Below are 18,111 nucleotides of genomic sequence, written 5' to 3'. Positions count from 1 at the left end.
CAATTTTCTTAAATAATGTAAATACAAAGGTATGATTAAATATAATTTATTTATATTATTAGCTAGACAACCAGCAAAGTTTTGAAAAATCTGTATTGTATCTATGCGTTGCTAAATCAGATCTAGAATGAAAACAGATAATTCATTTATCCCGTTTGCATAATATCATTACAGTTTATGTAGAAATATCCGAGCTCTGTATGAAGGCATTGATAATTCATTTTATACAGCTATTTTTTTAGTTCTGTATTCCAACATGGTTTTTATTCACAAGAGTATTCCTTTTGTTTTCTGCTACACTTTGTTTTGTCAATAATTTCTGGCTCCGTCTTATGTTAAATCCTTTATCCAATTAAGCATATCGTCATAAAAGTTTTTTCACTGACTCTGTAATAAAGTAATAAATAAATGAGTATATTCAATGTATGTATATTTTGAATATATTAAATCCTTCTAAAAAAATTTTAAAAAATTAAAAAGAAAAATACATTGTTTCTGGTGTCCTGGCACATTACATTTTTGTACAATAGTTAGAAAAAATCCTCTTTTTTTATATTTTCCTTAGCCTATACAGGCCCGGCAAGGCAAACAGCATATTGCATGCTTTACCATCATAATGGTTAGACATTACCAAGCTAGGTAGGTTAAGTAGGACAATTGAGTGTAGAAATGGTTACAGGAAACTTTGTCAAAAAAATGTTCTAAGTAAATAAATAAAACTAGTTGAAAAAAAAATACAAAGTCAAATCTAAATACACTAGCATTAACGGTAGTATTTAACATGTTATGCACATACGTCTGTGAAATTCGAATCCGATGTAGCATAAAGGATGGCTATTAACTTACTTTCTTAAAGTTATTAGTTCTGGGCTATCAAATGGTAGAATGCATTTTTTCCCATCTCCATTACCATGCATTTTCTAGCAAGGATGTTGTCAATAATTCTTATTATTCCTAATTCTCTTTTTTCCTTTTGCACTCTGATTTATTTTGTCTTCTGTTGTACTCAAATACCTGACCTATAAATTAATATTAAAATGTAAAATTGTATATTAAAAAGAAAAGCTACTTCAAGTAATTCAGACACTAATTTATAGTCTTTTTCTTTTATAAATATCCGTCTGTGTGTTCCCCCCGCTCGCCCTATTTTATATATTTCAAGAGTCAGCTTCTTGTGACTGACATTTACTCCTACACACTATTCAACCATTGGTTTTGTTTTGCAAAAGTTTTGCCGAGAACAAAAACTAAATTCAGCCGAGTCCGTATAATTTTATACAAATAACAACATATTCTTGCAATGAATTTAGATAAGATTTTTAAATAAGATTAAAAAATAAATACTCTGTTTGATATCTAATACACTGTAACACATGCAAGTGTGTATATGATTAGGTTTCACAAATATATCGTATATGTTAATATGCATGCGATTTAGAAATACAATAAAACTTACAAATTCATTTATATTTCAATGAAGTAGAAATCATTATACCTTATTTCTGAAACATTACGGAATAGGGTACATCTTAAGACAGGTTCTTTCCATTAACTTCAGTAATGGTCATAAATGTTTTCGTTATAGATTTTAGAAAAAAACTACTAAAATATTGGTAATTTACAATTTGTTTGAAGATACTAATGTTCATTGGCAAATATTTCATTATGATTATTAGGATTGAAATGGTTTAAAATCTAGAAAATAGTTCGCCCAAAACGTATGAACTTCAAGATCAACATTATAAAATGATAGAAAGTAATATATGTTTTAATGTTTAATAACATCCCTCAGATTAAAAACTTATATTGTATTTGTCATTCTTAATCGTATATATATATATCAGATTTTTTAAAGTTACAACTTACATGTTTCTTTCTTTCTCTTTGAACATCAGATGATATGATTTTCTCTATAATTGTTTTCTTCGTTTTACTGCTTTCTTACAAATACACAACAGGAAATAGCCACAAAAGTGACCATCCCATTACATTAAGATTTCTTATAAACTTAATTACCATAGCAACTATCTTTGAAAGTCGAACATATGGTCAACCTTATCAGAATGTGCTCGATTAACAGACTGGCTGTATCAAATATCACTCTGCATATAATGCTAAATTATTATGTTTTACAAAGTTTAATGAATAAAGTTATTATAAACATAGATGTAATGGGTATTACATCTATGTTATAAATAATGATTGCAATAAATTGAAACTTTTAACCAGGCAATCTATGTTTACGATACACATTTTTTTTTATTACAGTAATGATATTCCAGTATAATTTTTACCAGGCTTATATATAGAGTATATAATTATATGATCAACGTTGGTCCAGCATTGGCTCAACATATATAGAGTTGTAAATGCAATTTCAGTTGATAAACACTTTCGGTATAACATTTACTTTTCATAAAGCATGCAGCAATCGAAATTATCCGTCTCCCAAGAGAAATAAAGCGAAAAATATTTCATAATCAATTCTTATTAACAAAATTTCATATCGGCCCTATGTTGCTACTAACATAATGCCAACATTTGCCCGATTTTTTATAACCAGCATGAGATAATAATATGGATTTACAACAAAAGACCAACGTTGGGCAAATGTTATGCAGCCAACACCAACGTGCGACCAACGAACCGACAATTTGCCATCGTTGGGCCAATGTTGTGCAGCCAACATAAACTTGCGACCAACGGACAGACAATTTGCCAACGTTGGGCCAATGTTGTGCAGCCAACACCAACGGTCGACCAACGGGCCGACAATTTGCCAACGTTGGCCCACTGTTAGTATGTTGACTGGGTAGTTAACTGATAAAAATACTGATAATCTAGGTGCCTAGTCAAAAGTTCAACAACCCGACCATAGAACCGAGACAACAGCAGAAGATCACCAATAGGTCTTCAGTCCAGCGAGAAACTCCCGCACCCAGAGGCGTCCTTCTACGGAAGCGTATTAGCGCCACACATTTATTTTTTTTTATTTTTCTTCCAATGTCTCTCTCTTTAAAACAAAACACGTGTCTCAGATCAAGCAAAAAACACACAAAATGCAAAATGTACATGGAAAAATCAAAATGTATACAATACAAATTCACACTCTGGCACAAATAAACAAAAACAATCATTATACAGGCATGCAATCTTCAAGATAATATTTAGTTTAATGGTCATGGTTTTAAAACTTCAAGAAAAGTTCTATTAAGGTCCAAATCTGTTAGGTGGACGCTTTATACAATGTCCGCGATTCTACTCAATACTGTCAAAAAGAAAACTACACATATCGCACTGTTTATTTCTACTCAACTCAATGTCAGACTCAATGTTGTTTTATATTAATTTTGCGGTAGCGTGAGACTCGGTTTATTTTTTAATTACAGTTTTATTTAGACAATTGTGAAAAGTCTCCATAATAATCTTAGTTTGTTATGATGAACAACTCTTGTTTTGCTGATTCTGATGTTTCAATGCGGTATACCAAGTCACTAATACTGTTTGTATATAAATTAGATAAAGATCTGGAATTAATTTTTTTGACGATCCTAAAAAAACAAATAGACTCGGTGAATATGGTAACTGCTTCATATGTTCCTTAACAGACATATTTGTTGCGTTCAATTCTCTAATCGGAACGACCTCTAATGTTAAAATATCATCGTGTGATGTGCTTTCGTACTAATAACAATGTTCACTACTAACGGTTGTCACTGTTGAGTTTTTATTCAGGTGTTGACTCAAATTCAAAAAGCATGTCCTGTAGATTGATTTTAGGTATCTAGTTTTTTGTCAAGGTTTACTAGGATGTTTCACTGTTTCCGATTACTTTACGATTTTTGTCATCTGTTTTCGTATGAAATAAAAATTGGATCAGTACGCATACCGGAATGACTATAAAATCCGGAAAATAGAATTTTCTAAAGTCGTGGTTCTGGTGATCGCCTGAATCATAAACAAGTTATTTAATACATTTTGGAACTAAAAATTACTAGTAAATAGTTCTAGGTTGGTTTTTCATGTGCTGAAATTGTTAGATTTTTATTAATTTCAGATTGGCACCTGGTTTGTACAAAATACATCAATTGTTTTAAAATAAAATGCAGTTTTCAAAATTTAGGATTAAATATAAAAAGTTAAGACTGTTTTCATCTTCATGTATCAAGGTTGTATAAAAAGAATTGTCAATAAAACATTGAATAAATAGATTTGAACAGCCATTACATATAGGAACCATGATAACTTTAACTCCCTAGTTTGTAATAAAAAATTACCAAAAAAAACCACATGACAGTCACATTTCTTGAAGATCTGATGTCGGATAGGCAGACGATATGGCTATACTTCATGTTACCCCTCAGACTTTTCCTCAACAACTATTCTAGTGATGTGTATTTTTTACATTAAATAAAAGTGGCCGAACAGGCAAGTTTAATTCAATTAATTTAGTTCTTACGTTTTTAAAAGCGACTTTGAATATTTCACACATTTGTCACGTTGGAGTGTCGTTGTTGTTCCAAATATAGAAACCGCAAAACACACCACAATGTACGCGTATGCCGTCGAAACCGACGAAATATGATTGACACGAAAACATATGACATACGAAAACATATCACATGACGATTACTAAGGCTTTTCTATCTCAGGCATAGATTACCTTAGCTGTATTTGACAAAACTTTTAGGAATTTTGGTTCACAATGCTCTTAAACTTCGTACTTTATTTGGCCTTTTAACTTTTTTTTTATTTGAGCGTCACTGGTGGATCTTATGTAGACGAAACGCGCGTCTCGCGTATATACAAAAACTAGTCCTGGTATCTATGATGAGTTTATTTATCGCCGACTTGAGCAAAATGTTCTCCACAAAAGTTTACGACGCTACTAACATGCTGCATTATGAAGCAATCAATATCTTGAACATTCCCCCAAAAAACCCGCTTCCAAGCGAAATAACTGTTGTCTCATAATTTTGATTTTTTTTAAAGATTTTTTGAAATCGTCAACATCGTACACAGTGAGTTTCCGAAGAAATCTTCAAGAAGAGTTATTTAATGAAACTAACTACAATAAGATTTTCCGGCCAGAAAACACAGTTACTGTAGAAATAAAATACAAATTGCAGTATGTCATTGCAGTGGTGAGTTTTATCATATTATGATTTCTTCTTTTTTAAAGCTAAGGTTATCAATAAAACATAACTTGAATGCCAAGCAAAATCGAGCATCAACAACATATAAACATGATAAAGACATTTATTAATAGATTCGAACAGTGGTGTTTTATTAGGAGTATTTGTTATATGCTTAACTTAAAATAAATCGATGTGGTATAATTGTCAATAAGACAACAATGCCAACAGTATCCAATTGAAACAGACATAAAAAAAAAACAGAAACATCCTCAATAATTACATTACATGACCAAAACTTATTTCGTATAGACAATCATTAAGAGCAAAAAAAAACATAACAAACGTTAAAAAGGTTATACTTTTTGCAACACAATTAAGAACAATGAGTTAGAAATATAGATCGATTACAGAAAGCACTTACCATCAAACACTGAAAATATGGAATGTTGCTGCACACACAGAAAAGAGGCGAGTTAAATACAAGTACGTGGAATGTAATATGAAATATTTGTCTGAATCCGGTAAAATGTCACACTTATCCTGCAGTTGTCAGAGTGTTGTTTACACCTGCTATGGTGTTACATGTTTAACTGTTTGTATAAGGTTATTTCGGTCTTAAATGATTGGATAATCGATGCTGATTGAAAACATATTTGATTTGCAAATCATATTTTATATTGAACTATAATTCAATTAAAATCACATCAAATCTTTTCAGGGGCAATAACTCCTTAAAGATGTCATTGGATCCGATTGTTTCAGAGCAAGTGTATCATCACAATAAAAACAATATCTTGCACAAGTTGTGTTATGTTCAATCTCTTTTAGGTCATTTGTAAGCAGTAATAAACCAAAAAACTATGTCAATTGGACATGTTTTGATTCTATATCTGCCCTTCAATGTTTACTAGATAACATTTTCGTTCGCTTCGGAGATTTCGTATATCACCAAGTTATCGGAATTCCAATGGGGAATAACTGTGCACCACTTATTACCCACCTGTTTATTTGTATTGCTATGAGTTAAAATTTTTGACAAAAATCAGCAAAGCCCCATCGAAACATCATCTGATACACAAATTAGATATTACTTTTAGATATTTGGATGATTACTTTGGCTTTCAATAGTGACGACTTTCAGTATGTATACTAAAGAAATGTATCCTGTTGAACTTACTTTAAATAAAGCTAATACTAACAATGACAACTGCCCTTTTCTCGATCTTGATATCTATATCATTAACGGAAAGCTTAATACTAAAATTTATGATAAAAGAGATAATTTCTCATTTCCTATCGTTAATTATCCATTTTTAGATGGTGACGTTTCTTTGTGACCATCTTACGTTGTTTATATATCTCAACTTGTACGATTAGCTCGTGTATGTATCAATGTTTTAGATTTTAACGAGAGAAATTTATGTATTACTGAAAAAAATCATAGAATTCCGTACAAACAACGGTATATTGCTGGCCCATCTTCATGTTCCACTAAAGAATTGTCCATTAGATTGACAAAAATTCTGTCCGCAGTCAAAGAGGGTCTTCAGAAATACTGTGAAACTGTTTACTCGCGTCGTGTAATTAACCATATATGGATTCTTAAAAGTTCCAAAGAACTTCTACACAATTTTAAATCGCGGTCTTTTTCTGAAATTAGTTCTATCAAAACTTTTGATTTTTCAACCCTGTATACCACCATTCCCTATTTGAAATTAAACAATCGCCTAAAAGATATAATCCACAATGCCTTTCAACATAAGAATGGTAGCATACGCTATAAATTTATTACTTTGGGGTATGATAAGGCATATTTCGTTAATAGTAAGAAACAAAAAGGTAAAACATGCTACACAAAAGAACAAGTGGTCAGTATGCTGGAGTTTCTCATCGACAACATATTTGTTGAGTTTGGAGAAAAACTTTTCCAACAAATTTACGGCATTCCTATGGGAACAAACTGTGTGCCTCTTAAGCTTCTTGTCGACCTTTTCTTATTTTCATCTGAATCGGAGTTCCTTCAGATACTTGTAAAAAACAAGAGGATCAAAGAAGCCAGATTATTTAATTTCACTTAGATTTATTGATGATGTTCTTTCCATAAACAATCCGAACTTTTCTGATTGGGTTCCATTAATATATCCCCAAGAACTAGAAATTAAAAAAAAACAACAGACACGGCTTCATCCGCCTCATTTTTAAACATATATCTCGAATTTGACATACACAGTCATCTCAGTACCAGAATCTATGACAAACGAGACGATTTTAATTTTGAAATTATATTTTTCCCCCACCTTAGTAGCAATATACCAACTTCAACTGCATATGTGATATATATTTCCCAACTTATTCGATATTCAAGAGCTTGTAGCTCCTACTCAGACTTTGTAAAACGTCATCAGTGTCTTAGTAGAAAGTTGATGAACCAGGTGTATGTCAAAGAACGTCTCGTCCTTTTTCTAAAACAATGTAAAAAGGCTCATTGGAAGATACCAAGACCTTGTATTGATTCTGTGTACTGATGTTGTTTATCATCTTAACAACGTGTAATATTGTTCTTTCATTTGTCTTTGTTCTATTTTTGATATTACTTTTGCTGTTGTATTTTTTTATGTAATATCCATTCAACGTGGCTCGGTACTTAAACATCCCGTCAATGTGTTTGTATTATCTTTCATTTTTTTGCTGGTGTGTTTTGTATATGCGACATTTTGTGTTTCTCTGCATTTTGTTCTTATAACGTGACTCTGTACATTAAAAGATCCCGTCAATATGATATTGTATCATATGTCATTATGATATATTTCTATTATGAATTAGAAAATACGTTGAACCACAAACATCAAAATTATTCAATTGCGTAGTAGAATGAACTGATTGTGGATTCTTATATAACTTTTAGACTATTTTAAAACTCGGTCTATTTCTGATATAAATTCTTACATACTTTGATTTTTTAACCTTCTATGCTAACATTGCCCATGTGAACATTTCTTATATTGTTTGTATATACATTGAACGACAAATTTATGTGACGTATAATAGTTTCTGACGTCAGACACGCAAATCAATGAATATGTTTGTAGATAGATGTGTTTTGTGTTCTGTTGAATTGTTCCTTTTAAAATTGTTACACGATGATGACTGCTGTACCAATATTTTGACTAATTTCTTTGTTTTGTCTGTTTAGTTCACGCTTCATTGTAAATATAACGGAATTTGATGAGACAGTCATCAAAGTGAGAGGTTTAGCGCTTTAATACCAGGTTTAATCACCATTTTCTACATTTGAAAATGCCTGTACCAAGTCAGGAATATGATAGTTATTGTCCATTCGTTTTTGATACGTTTTGTTGTTTGATTTTACCGTATGGTTATTGACTTTCCGATTGGATTCTCCTCAAAGTTCAGTATTTTTTTGGTTTTACTTATTATTACATCAGGGTTTTCGATATCACAAAGTAGTCAAAACATTTTACATCGGTATAAGGACACCATTCGTAAATATAGATCAAAATGAAAATTCTTATACGTTCAGGTACTTCACATCCAATATTTTTTGGAAATATTCTTTATAAAGCACAAAAATGTCAGTATTCACCTCAGAAGCTAACAAAACCTTTAAATGGACTTATTAAGAAGGGATATAGTTACGATACTGTTGTCAGGTCATTAAAGATTGCAGATTTTGGCGTTAATTTTGATTCACTGATAGAGTCTTTGCATCGGAACTAAACACATTTATTTAAAAACCAGTTGTTGGCATGACACGGGTTATGTTCTTTTCATATATGTTATGATGGTATGATACTAAACCCCTCATGGGAATGATTGTGCCTGATATTCATATGATGAAGACATAACCTTTCAATTAGTGTAATTGAAGTCTAGAGCTGAAACGTTAGTTAACTGCTAGTAATCTGATGTTATTTATGTATTATTGTCATTTCGTTTATTTTCTTTGGTTACATCTTCTGACATCAGACTCGGACTTCTCTTGGACTGAATTTTAATGTGTGTATTGTTATGCGTTTACTTTTCTGCATTAGCTAGATGTATAGGGGGAGGGTTGAGTTCTCATGAACATGTTTAACCCGCCGTATTTGTGCGCCAAGTCAGGAGCCTCTGGCCTTTGTTCGTCTTGTATTATTTTTGATTTTAGTTTCTTGTGTACAATTTGGAGTTCAGTATGGCGTTCACTATCACTGAACTTGTATATATATTTGTTATGGGGCCAGCGAAAGGACGCCTCCAGGTGCGGGAATTTGTCGCTGCATTGAAGACCTGTTAGTGACCTTCTGCTGCTGTCTTCTCTATGGTCGGGTTATTGTCTCTTTGACACATTCCCCATTTCAATTCCAAATATTATTATATCTATCTTAAAAAAGTGTCAGAGGAGATGCAAGAACATTAAAAATTACAATTTAAAACATGAAAATGACCCTTTTGTGTACGTTAAGACCCAACATATATTTGGTAAAGGCAAATCAGTCCTATTAATGTCACAATGTGCCTCAGTCGCCGATTGACCAAACAGGTCAGACTACTTAATAATTGACCCGTCAAACACTAACACTGTGAGTTCCAAACCCGTCCGAAAAGAAGCACTAAACACCAAACAACCAACTAAGCAATTGAAGGTGTCACGGCCCAATTTAACCAAAAATATCTTATTAAGAGAGAATATGTTTTTAATTGTGTTATTTATTGATGATTTAGTGCCAGGATCGTGTAGATTTTTTGTTTAGGTTGTCCCATAGCTGTGTCACACACTGTTGATATGTTCATCATTTTTTTCAATTTATTTATTTTAGGATATAAAGGAACAGACAGTATCAACAACAGGATTGTTTAGCGTGGTAAATAATTATATTTAAATTGATCAAAAGTGAAGATCATTTTAGAAATTATTTTGCATTACCAAAGAAATGTCTTCAAGATAACAAAACAACAAAAACCAATTGTATATGGTCAATATAGATTTCGATAGGAGACAGCTAAAACTTTTTTGGCGTTGAATATTCCCTAAAGAATTGATAAAATGAGTTCTTTGAAAGTCGTGCATTGATCTAACGTTATTGTTCTGTATGTCATTTCGACTGCTGTGCATAGTTGTGTAACTGGCAATCATATCTAACTCGTATTTCAAGATTGATGACTTTATCTTCATTTAAGAAAGCAGATGTGCATACTATAAATGGATTTAAGCTTCAATATAGAACATATGACATATGACTTTTCTTAACAACAGTGCCATCATCCGTATCTATACTATTAAAAGAAGACTTCATTTTGTGTGTCGCTTCTCTTCCTTCCAAAATAAATAAATCATTATGCCTTTGTGTCCTATAGGTACCTTTCATAGTCGCATTTATCTTACCTTTGATACCTTTTCTGAAATTCTCCAGACATAGCAGTGGCAGATCCAGAAATGTTTATAAGAAAGGAGGGCACTGACACTGTCATGCATCATTGATTCCCTATATAATCAACAATTTTTCCACCACAAAGTGTGTGTGTGGGGGGAGGAGGGGCGAAAAAAAACTATTAATATTCGCCTCTGCATGTAATCTTTTACAAAAAATCATCTTTTCAACCAAGCTCTTAAAGCCCGTGATTTCGCGGGTGTGTTCTAGTAAGGTTGAAAGCGCAAGAGAAGGGATACTCGGTTTGGTATGACATTTTTAGAACGGACGAATTATTATTTGCATGGCCTGTATTAAAGCCTCATTACACAATCATCAAGTTTAACATTTATCGTACATTTTCAGTTTTGGAATGATAGCCGATTGGTCTGGGATAAATCAATGTACGGAGGCATTGAATATATATACGTACCAGAAGACTTAGTTTGGCACCCTGACCTGGTTGTGCTGAATTCGTACGTATTTTCAACAAAGTTTCTTTATTATCATTAAACATTTGAAATATCTTCTTTTACGTCTTCGGCTATAAACACCTACAATGCATACATAGGCCGTACCTTGACCTATAATGGTTTACTTTTATAAATTGTTATTTGGATGGAGAGTTGTCTCATTAGCACTCATAACACAACTCATATCTATATAAAAAGTTTTAAAGTTTATTTTTCGTGTACTTCCTCGCATAACAAACTTACTTAATAATCTTAAAATTTTAATTTAGCATTATCGAATTAGAGAACAAATTGGGTGCTGGAAGAACAATCCGAATATCAAATGCTGGACAATTACGATGGGAACCAATCGCAGTGTTGTCCACGGCATGTGCAATGGTTCTTGCGTGGTTTCCATTTGATAGACAAAGATGTTTCATAAAATTAGCTAGCATGGATCATCCTTATTACGAAGTATATTTGATATTTAAATCCACTGCAGTAGATACAAGATTACATGAAACACAAGCAGATTGGGAGCTTGTAGAAACGTTACAAGATTATTCTTATATATTTGATGATGATGGAGTTGCGTATCCGGTACTTAAGTTCGGAATTACTGTTAAAAGGCTTCCTCTTCATTACATTTTAATTGTTATAGTACCGACGATTCTTACTACAGTATTAACATTTATTGCATTTTTTCTGCCGCTGAAATCTGGAACAAGACTTGGATATATTGTTACAGTTGTACTAACTTTAGTGGTTTTATTGACATTATTTGTAGACAAAATACCTTCTGCTGCAAAATTTCCTTCAATTCTAGGTAAAGTTTCTTTTGTTTTTATTAATAATCAATCATTGGTTTGTATCATTCTTTTGATGCTTTTACGAATTGTGACAAAGAACGCAAGAGTAATGTACAGGCTTTGTGATCTAGTAGAAAGAATCGATGACTAACTTATACATAATAACAATGTTTCCGATATTTATTTAAAAAAATATTTATTGTTGTGTCAGATAAATACTTATCTCTAATTCTCTGGCAATTTTATCCTTTTTGAACCAATTGTATAAAAAAAGATAATTAACATGTAGTTATCGGTGATCTCATGAGATGATTGGATGATTTTTTGGATCATACCCTTTATCAGCTTACTAAATGAATCAAAATATGCTTACAGGTGTTAGTGAAATTGATACCTTTATGGAATGTGGAAGGCACTCAAAGAAGATTTTCGTTTAACACAAAATATAAATTTATTTTCAATCATTATGGACACAGATCTTACATAGTTACGTGTTGATTATCAGATCTATTCAATCTCGATAATTAAATTGTAAACTTTAACTATCTCGATTGAGTACATCCGATAATCCACTGATCTCAACTGTAAGAATCTTTATTTAGAGGGTTGATGACTGATTATTTGAAAGCTGTTGAATATTGATGTTCTATCTTAATACCTTCCGAACAATGCAGATAACATATTTTTTAAGTTAAAGTAAAATGTTGAATGTTCATTCATAAAATCATGATTATTTATGATTTTATTTTTCAGTGGCAGTATTTACGGTAACATTAGGAATGGCCTTTCTTTTGATTATTATTATGATATTTGTCATGAGAATTTTACAGTTTTATATATATTGATTCTTTCAAGTGCCCCAGTAGTAGCGGCCATTTGGGTAGAAAATTCCAAATCCAACTAAAAACTAGGTCGTTATCTCACATTTTTTTCTTTACTTTCAACGTCCTTAACTTCGTTTTTCAGTCAACAAATTATATTTCTTTTTATATAATTCAACTATCTTGGGTTATTGTATAATTTACATCACCATTAATCATGTGTATTAAGTATCAATTCGTAAATTTTTAACAGATTTGTGTACATACATACGTGTATATTATTGGTTCTTCAATATTTTAAATAGTTATCTCTCTACGAGCAGGACGAATATAACTTCCTAAAGTGTACAGCCCGCCATCGAAAGAATGTAACAGAAACATTCATTATTAAGTATTAAAAAATGGAAAACAACACGTTTAATAATTTAATGCGTTCGAAGCGCTTTTCTAGATTTACCTTCATCAGGAACGCTCATAGCCAAACATTTGAAATCCGAAGATGTATAAGTACCTAACCCGTTTAAGAGCTATATGACAGAAAATACCTAAAATAAATAGCCAAATTCATCTTAAGTAAACTTTGCCTGAGGGAGTTGAAACCTTAGTTCCTCAATACTTGTTAAGAAAATTAAGTCTTCTTTTGTATTCTTGTTTTTTGTAATATTGTTCAAATGTGTTAGTCTACAGTATCAGTGAAGAGATATTAATTGGCCAAAATGTGCTTCTAGCGCTATTAAATTGGTACCGTTTATTGTTTTTTTGGTCTACCAAACTTTTGATATCTTATTACAAGGTACATACTTTGCTAATTGTTGAACTTTGAAGGCTTTATGAATATTTACATTCTCGTAAAAACTCTAACAGACATTTTCCTAGTACTTACACTCATACTACTATTTATGTTTATGCTGATGTTATTGTCAAATCTTATACTTCGGGATAATATGCTAGACACGATATATGAATTCGCAGCCAGTTGTTGAATTGTTAATTTTTGGTTTTTCAATTTGTTATATTCTATTTTTTTTTTAAATGATTTCCATTCAGTCACATGACTTCAAATCTTTCAATCCTTATGGATTGATTTAAAATACATAATTTATATACTAGGTAAGCAATTAATGTGGTAGTTAAATTCTATAGATGCTTTGTTGGGCTTCTTTGCTATATATTTGTTTGTTTTTGTTTTAATTGAGATTGTGACACGGTGATCACTGCTGTGCCCCTATTTTTACAATTTTACCTATTATGTCTGTTTTGTTCACGCTTCGTTGTAAATATAATGGACTGTGATACGACTGTCAAGCAAGTAAGAGGTTTAGCGCTATAAAATAAAGTTGTAAATGCATGTACTAAGTCTGAAATATGACAGTTGTTGTCCATACGTTTGATGTCTTTTGTCATTTGATTTTGACATGTGATTATGGACTTTCCGTTTTGAGTTTTTCTCGAAGTTCAGTATTTTTGTGATTTATTTTATCTTATGATAAAATATTTAACATTGATCAAATAGAAAATAAATTTTTGGCTATGATAGATATCATACCAAGGTCAAACGTCAAACTGCAGCAGACTCAGTAGATAGTATAACTATGATATTAGATACACATTGAAACAGTCTAGAACAATCCAAACACGTGATTTGTATTTGGAAAAACACAGGTTTAGATGGAAGGAAAGGAAACCGCTGACTTTCCCGACACTAGAAGGCAAAGGAAAAGCAAGGGTGTTACATTTGTACAACATTAATATTTTATTGTTTTATTAATTACCATTTTCAGTTTGTATCTTTTAGCTGAAATAAAATGCGTTGACCACGATTTTTTTTTACTTTCTTTTTTGATTTTGAACCGTCTAAGTCGATCCGGAAAACGTACTACCTAGATAAGAAAACATCAATGGCAAAAAAACATTGTATTAGATGTGATACACCTTTATGTGGATTTTCGTGTTGATACGGAAATTATAAGAATAACAATGTAAAACAGTGTATGGATGTGCATTAAATTTTCCGACCTCCATTCTATTATTCCTGAAATTGTAATTGTTTGTTTCGACTCAACATATATACCTTATATAAGATGTATAAGTATTTTCTTCTGGCATTCGTTTTGCAATTAAACCATCTTCAGTTGAAACTGAAAGTGTAGGATGCACATTTTCAGCTATATATCAATTTCATGATGGTTTTCGTGCAGAAATGATATTATCCTATAAAGAAGAAAAAAAGCAACTGCATTGACATGTGCATTTACATTATATAAATGCTGAGGACACATCGGAAATATATGATATATTTTAGTATAACGCAGAAATCAATTCTCATATTTTCTAAGTGTTATCATTATACTTCTTGCTCTTCGAAGGTCGATCATGCACGTGTTCTGATAGTGTATACAATCTGATGTCATATTTTGAAGTGTACGAACGCCCAATTTAGTTTGCAAACATTAGCTATGATATTGTAAGTTGTTAACCATAACAACGTAAACTAAAGGCCCTTTGGATTTTGCAAACATTATTTCCATTATTCACACAAGATCAACATGTTGAACTGTATTATGTACTAATTCGTAGGTTATAGTCCACAGGAAACCATGTCTCCCTACCAGGACACATTGTTTTGCCTCCTAACAAACCAATCTTTAAATCCAGAAGAGGTGCTTACTTTTGATTTTCCCCATCCATAGCTGGGAACAGAAAAAAAATATAACTATAAAGGTCTTCGGTTCTTTGATTCAATTCACAACCGTTTGCACTCGGCACGCGACGACGAGACCGCCAAAGGGGTTGACTAAAACAGGATGAATTAAATACAGATAATAAGACGTTGGTGATATATCATAGATTAAGGTGTTTCCGAAAGAAGAAAAAAGTACTAGTCAAGAAAAGTCCCCAAAAAGGGACGGCAGGTCAAATGTTTAGTATATACTGAAGATTATTAGGCATTTACGAAAAATCCCTGTTATATGTTTAATATACAAAATCAATATGGCAACGTAGGTCTTCGTCGATGAGCAAAACCATTTCTGCATAGTCGGATATAAAAGGCCCGTAAATGTCAAATGTATAACTATGTAAACAAGAAAACTAACGGGCTGATTTATATAAAAAAACAATGAACGAAATACAAATATAATATACAGCATCAAACAATAACCACTGATTTAGATGCTTCAGATTTTGAACAGATACATACAGAATGTGGCGTAGTTATACATGTGATCGTAAGATAGTGGTGTTGTAGTACAAAAGGACCTTAATTTGGTATCAGGAAACATAAAACCCTTTCTGCTCTATAAGTGCGCTATAAGTGCCATTAGTTGATTGAATATGTATTTGTAGTATAAGAAAAAAAGGCGAACATAATAGGATTAGGTTTTTGACTTTCAAGTATTGTTGTCTACGGCATCAATATAGAGACTTTAATTGCGTAAATGCACATCGAGTGTAGTTAAATATGTACCAGTCATGTCGTTTGGCCTGCTGTCTATTTTACACTTATTATACCATAGGTTTTGAAAAATATCCCATTGGCGTCCCCTTAGTTTGATATAAAATCACCAACACCTTTTGAAAATTCATTGAAAATAGAATTTTACAATAAATCACTTTACATAGAGGAATAACATACACAAATGGAAACAATTTACACTAAGTTTATGCGTCTTAGCCTAGGTATACTCCATAATATATCACGCTGTTCACATAATACTGTTAACTTAGAGAATCTGTCTACACAGACATACAAGTGTAAGCGAAAAAATAAGGTTTATTTTACCTTTATTAGCTCACCTGGCCCGAAGGGCCAAGTCAGCTTTTCTCATCACTTTGCGTCCGTCGTCCGGCGTCCGTCGTCGGCGTCGTCGTCTGTAAACTTTTACAAAATCTTCTCCTCTGAAACTGCTGGGTCAAATTTAATCAAACTTGGCCACAATCATCATTGTGGTATCTAGTTTAAAGAATGTGTCCGGTGATCCGGCCAACCAACCAAGATGGCCGCCATGGCTAAAAATAGAACATAGGGGTAAATGTAGATTTTGGCTTATATCTCTGAAACCAAAATATTGAGAGCAAATCTAACGTTAGTAAAATTGTTTATCAGGTCGAGATCTATCTGCCCTAAAATTTTCAGATGAATCGGAGAACCTGTTGTTGGGTTACTGCCACTAAATTGGTAATTTTAAGAAAATTTTGCAGCTTTTGGTTATTATTTTAAATATTGTTATAGATAGAGATAAACTGTAAACATCATAATGTTTAGCAAATTAAGATCTACAAATAAGTCAACATGACCAAAATGGTCAGTTGACCCCTTAAGGAGTTATTGCACTTTATAGTTATTTTTTACCAATTTTTTCGTAAATTTTTGTAATCTTCTACAAAAATCTACAAAAATCTTCTCTTCTGAAACTACTGTGCCAAATTTGATCAAACTTAGCCACAATCATTATTAGGGTATCTTGTGCGGTGACCCGGCCAACCAACCAAGATGGCCGTCATGGCTAAAAATAGAACATAGGGGTAAAATGTAGTTTTTGGCTTATAACTTTGAAACCAAAGCATTTAAAGCAAATCTGACAAGCATTTTAATTGTTTATCAAGTTAATATTTATCTGCCCTGAAATGTTCAGATGAATTGGACAACTGGTTGTTGGGTTGAGGTCCCCCAATTGGTAATTTTGAAAGAAATTTTGCCATTTTTGGTTTTTATCTTGAATACTATTATAGATAGAGATAAACTGTAAACAGCTATATTGTTTAGCAAATTAAGATCTACAAAAAAGTCACATGACCAAAATGGTCAGTTGACCCCTTGAGGAGTTATTGCCCTTTATAGTCAATTTTTAACGATTTTCATTAAATAAATTTGGTAATTTTTGGTAAATTTTTACAAAATATTTTGCTCTGAAACGAAAGGGCCAAGTTTATTTAAGATCGAGAAAATTATTCAGTATGACATTCCACCGATACTCCCTTGGTATATACTGCCATTTTATTGCATTAAAATTGAAAGATCGTCTTTAACTCATCGGTGACCTGTATTTTTCATCACTATTTTCCGATAAACTGTATTCAAACTAAACAATTGTAACATTTAGGGGATTTCTGAATTTTTTTTTTTTTTTTTTTTTCGATTTTACCTGAATTTCTCCTATTAGTTCAACAGAAAAAAATACCTTAATATAAATGCATGCTTCTTTCGAAGGCAGATGGTGAGTAATGAACGGTGACCCCATCTTTTTATTTCATTTTTCTATTAAGTATATGGCATGTATGATAATGAGCATTGATAGAAGAAAAGCAGAAATCGATTTAAACCTGAGAGCCCCCTTAACTATTTATAAACACAACAAAACATCAAAGTCAAATAAGTTTGTGTTTTGTTTTTTCGTCTTTTAAATTACGACTAACATTTATCCTATTCAATATATAATGTTTTAATCATGAACAAAACATACATGGATTTTAAATAAATTGAC

General features: G+C 31.9%; 1 protein-coding gene across 1 annotated transcript; it reads left to right on the top strand.

The window, feature by feature from the left end:
- The first annotated feature begins 616 nt into the window (after window positions 1-616).
- On the top strand, window positions 617-12,652 carry LOC139500190 (acetylcholine receptor subunit alpha-type acr-16-like). Its single transcript, XM_071288929.1, has 7 exons — window positions 617-639; window positions 4,058-4,068; window positions 4,993-5,144; window positions 9,956-10,000; window positions 10,913-11,022; window positions 11,289-11,824; window positions 12,561-12,652. The coding sequence occupies exons 1-7, from the start codon at window positions 617-619 to the stop codon at window positions 12,650-12,652; spliced, it is 969 nt and encodes a 322-aa protein (XP_071145030.1).
- Window positions 12,653-18,111: the final 5,459 nt, after the last annotated feature.

This window comes from Mytilus edulis, chromosome 13 (genome assembly GCF_963676685.1).
Source record: "Mytilus edulis chromosome 13, xbMytEdul2.2, whole genome shotgun sequence".
Lineage (NCBI taxonomy): Eukaryota > Metazoa > Mollusca > Bivalvia > Mytilida > Mytilidae > Mytilus > Mytilus edulis.
This window is presented reverse-complemented; position numbering and strand designations above follow the sequence as displayed.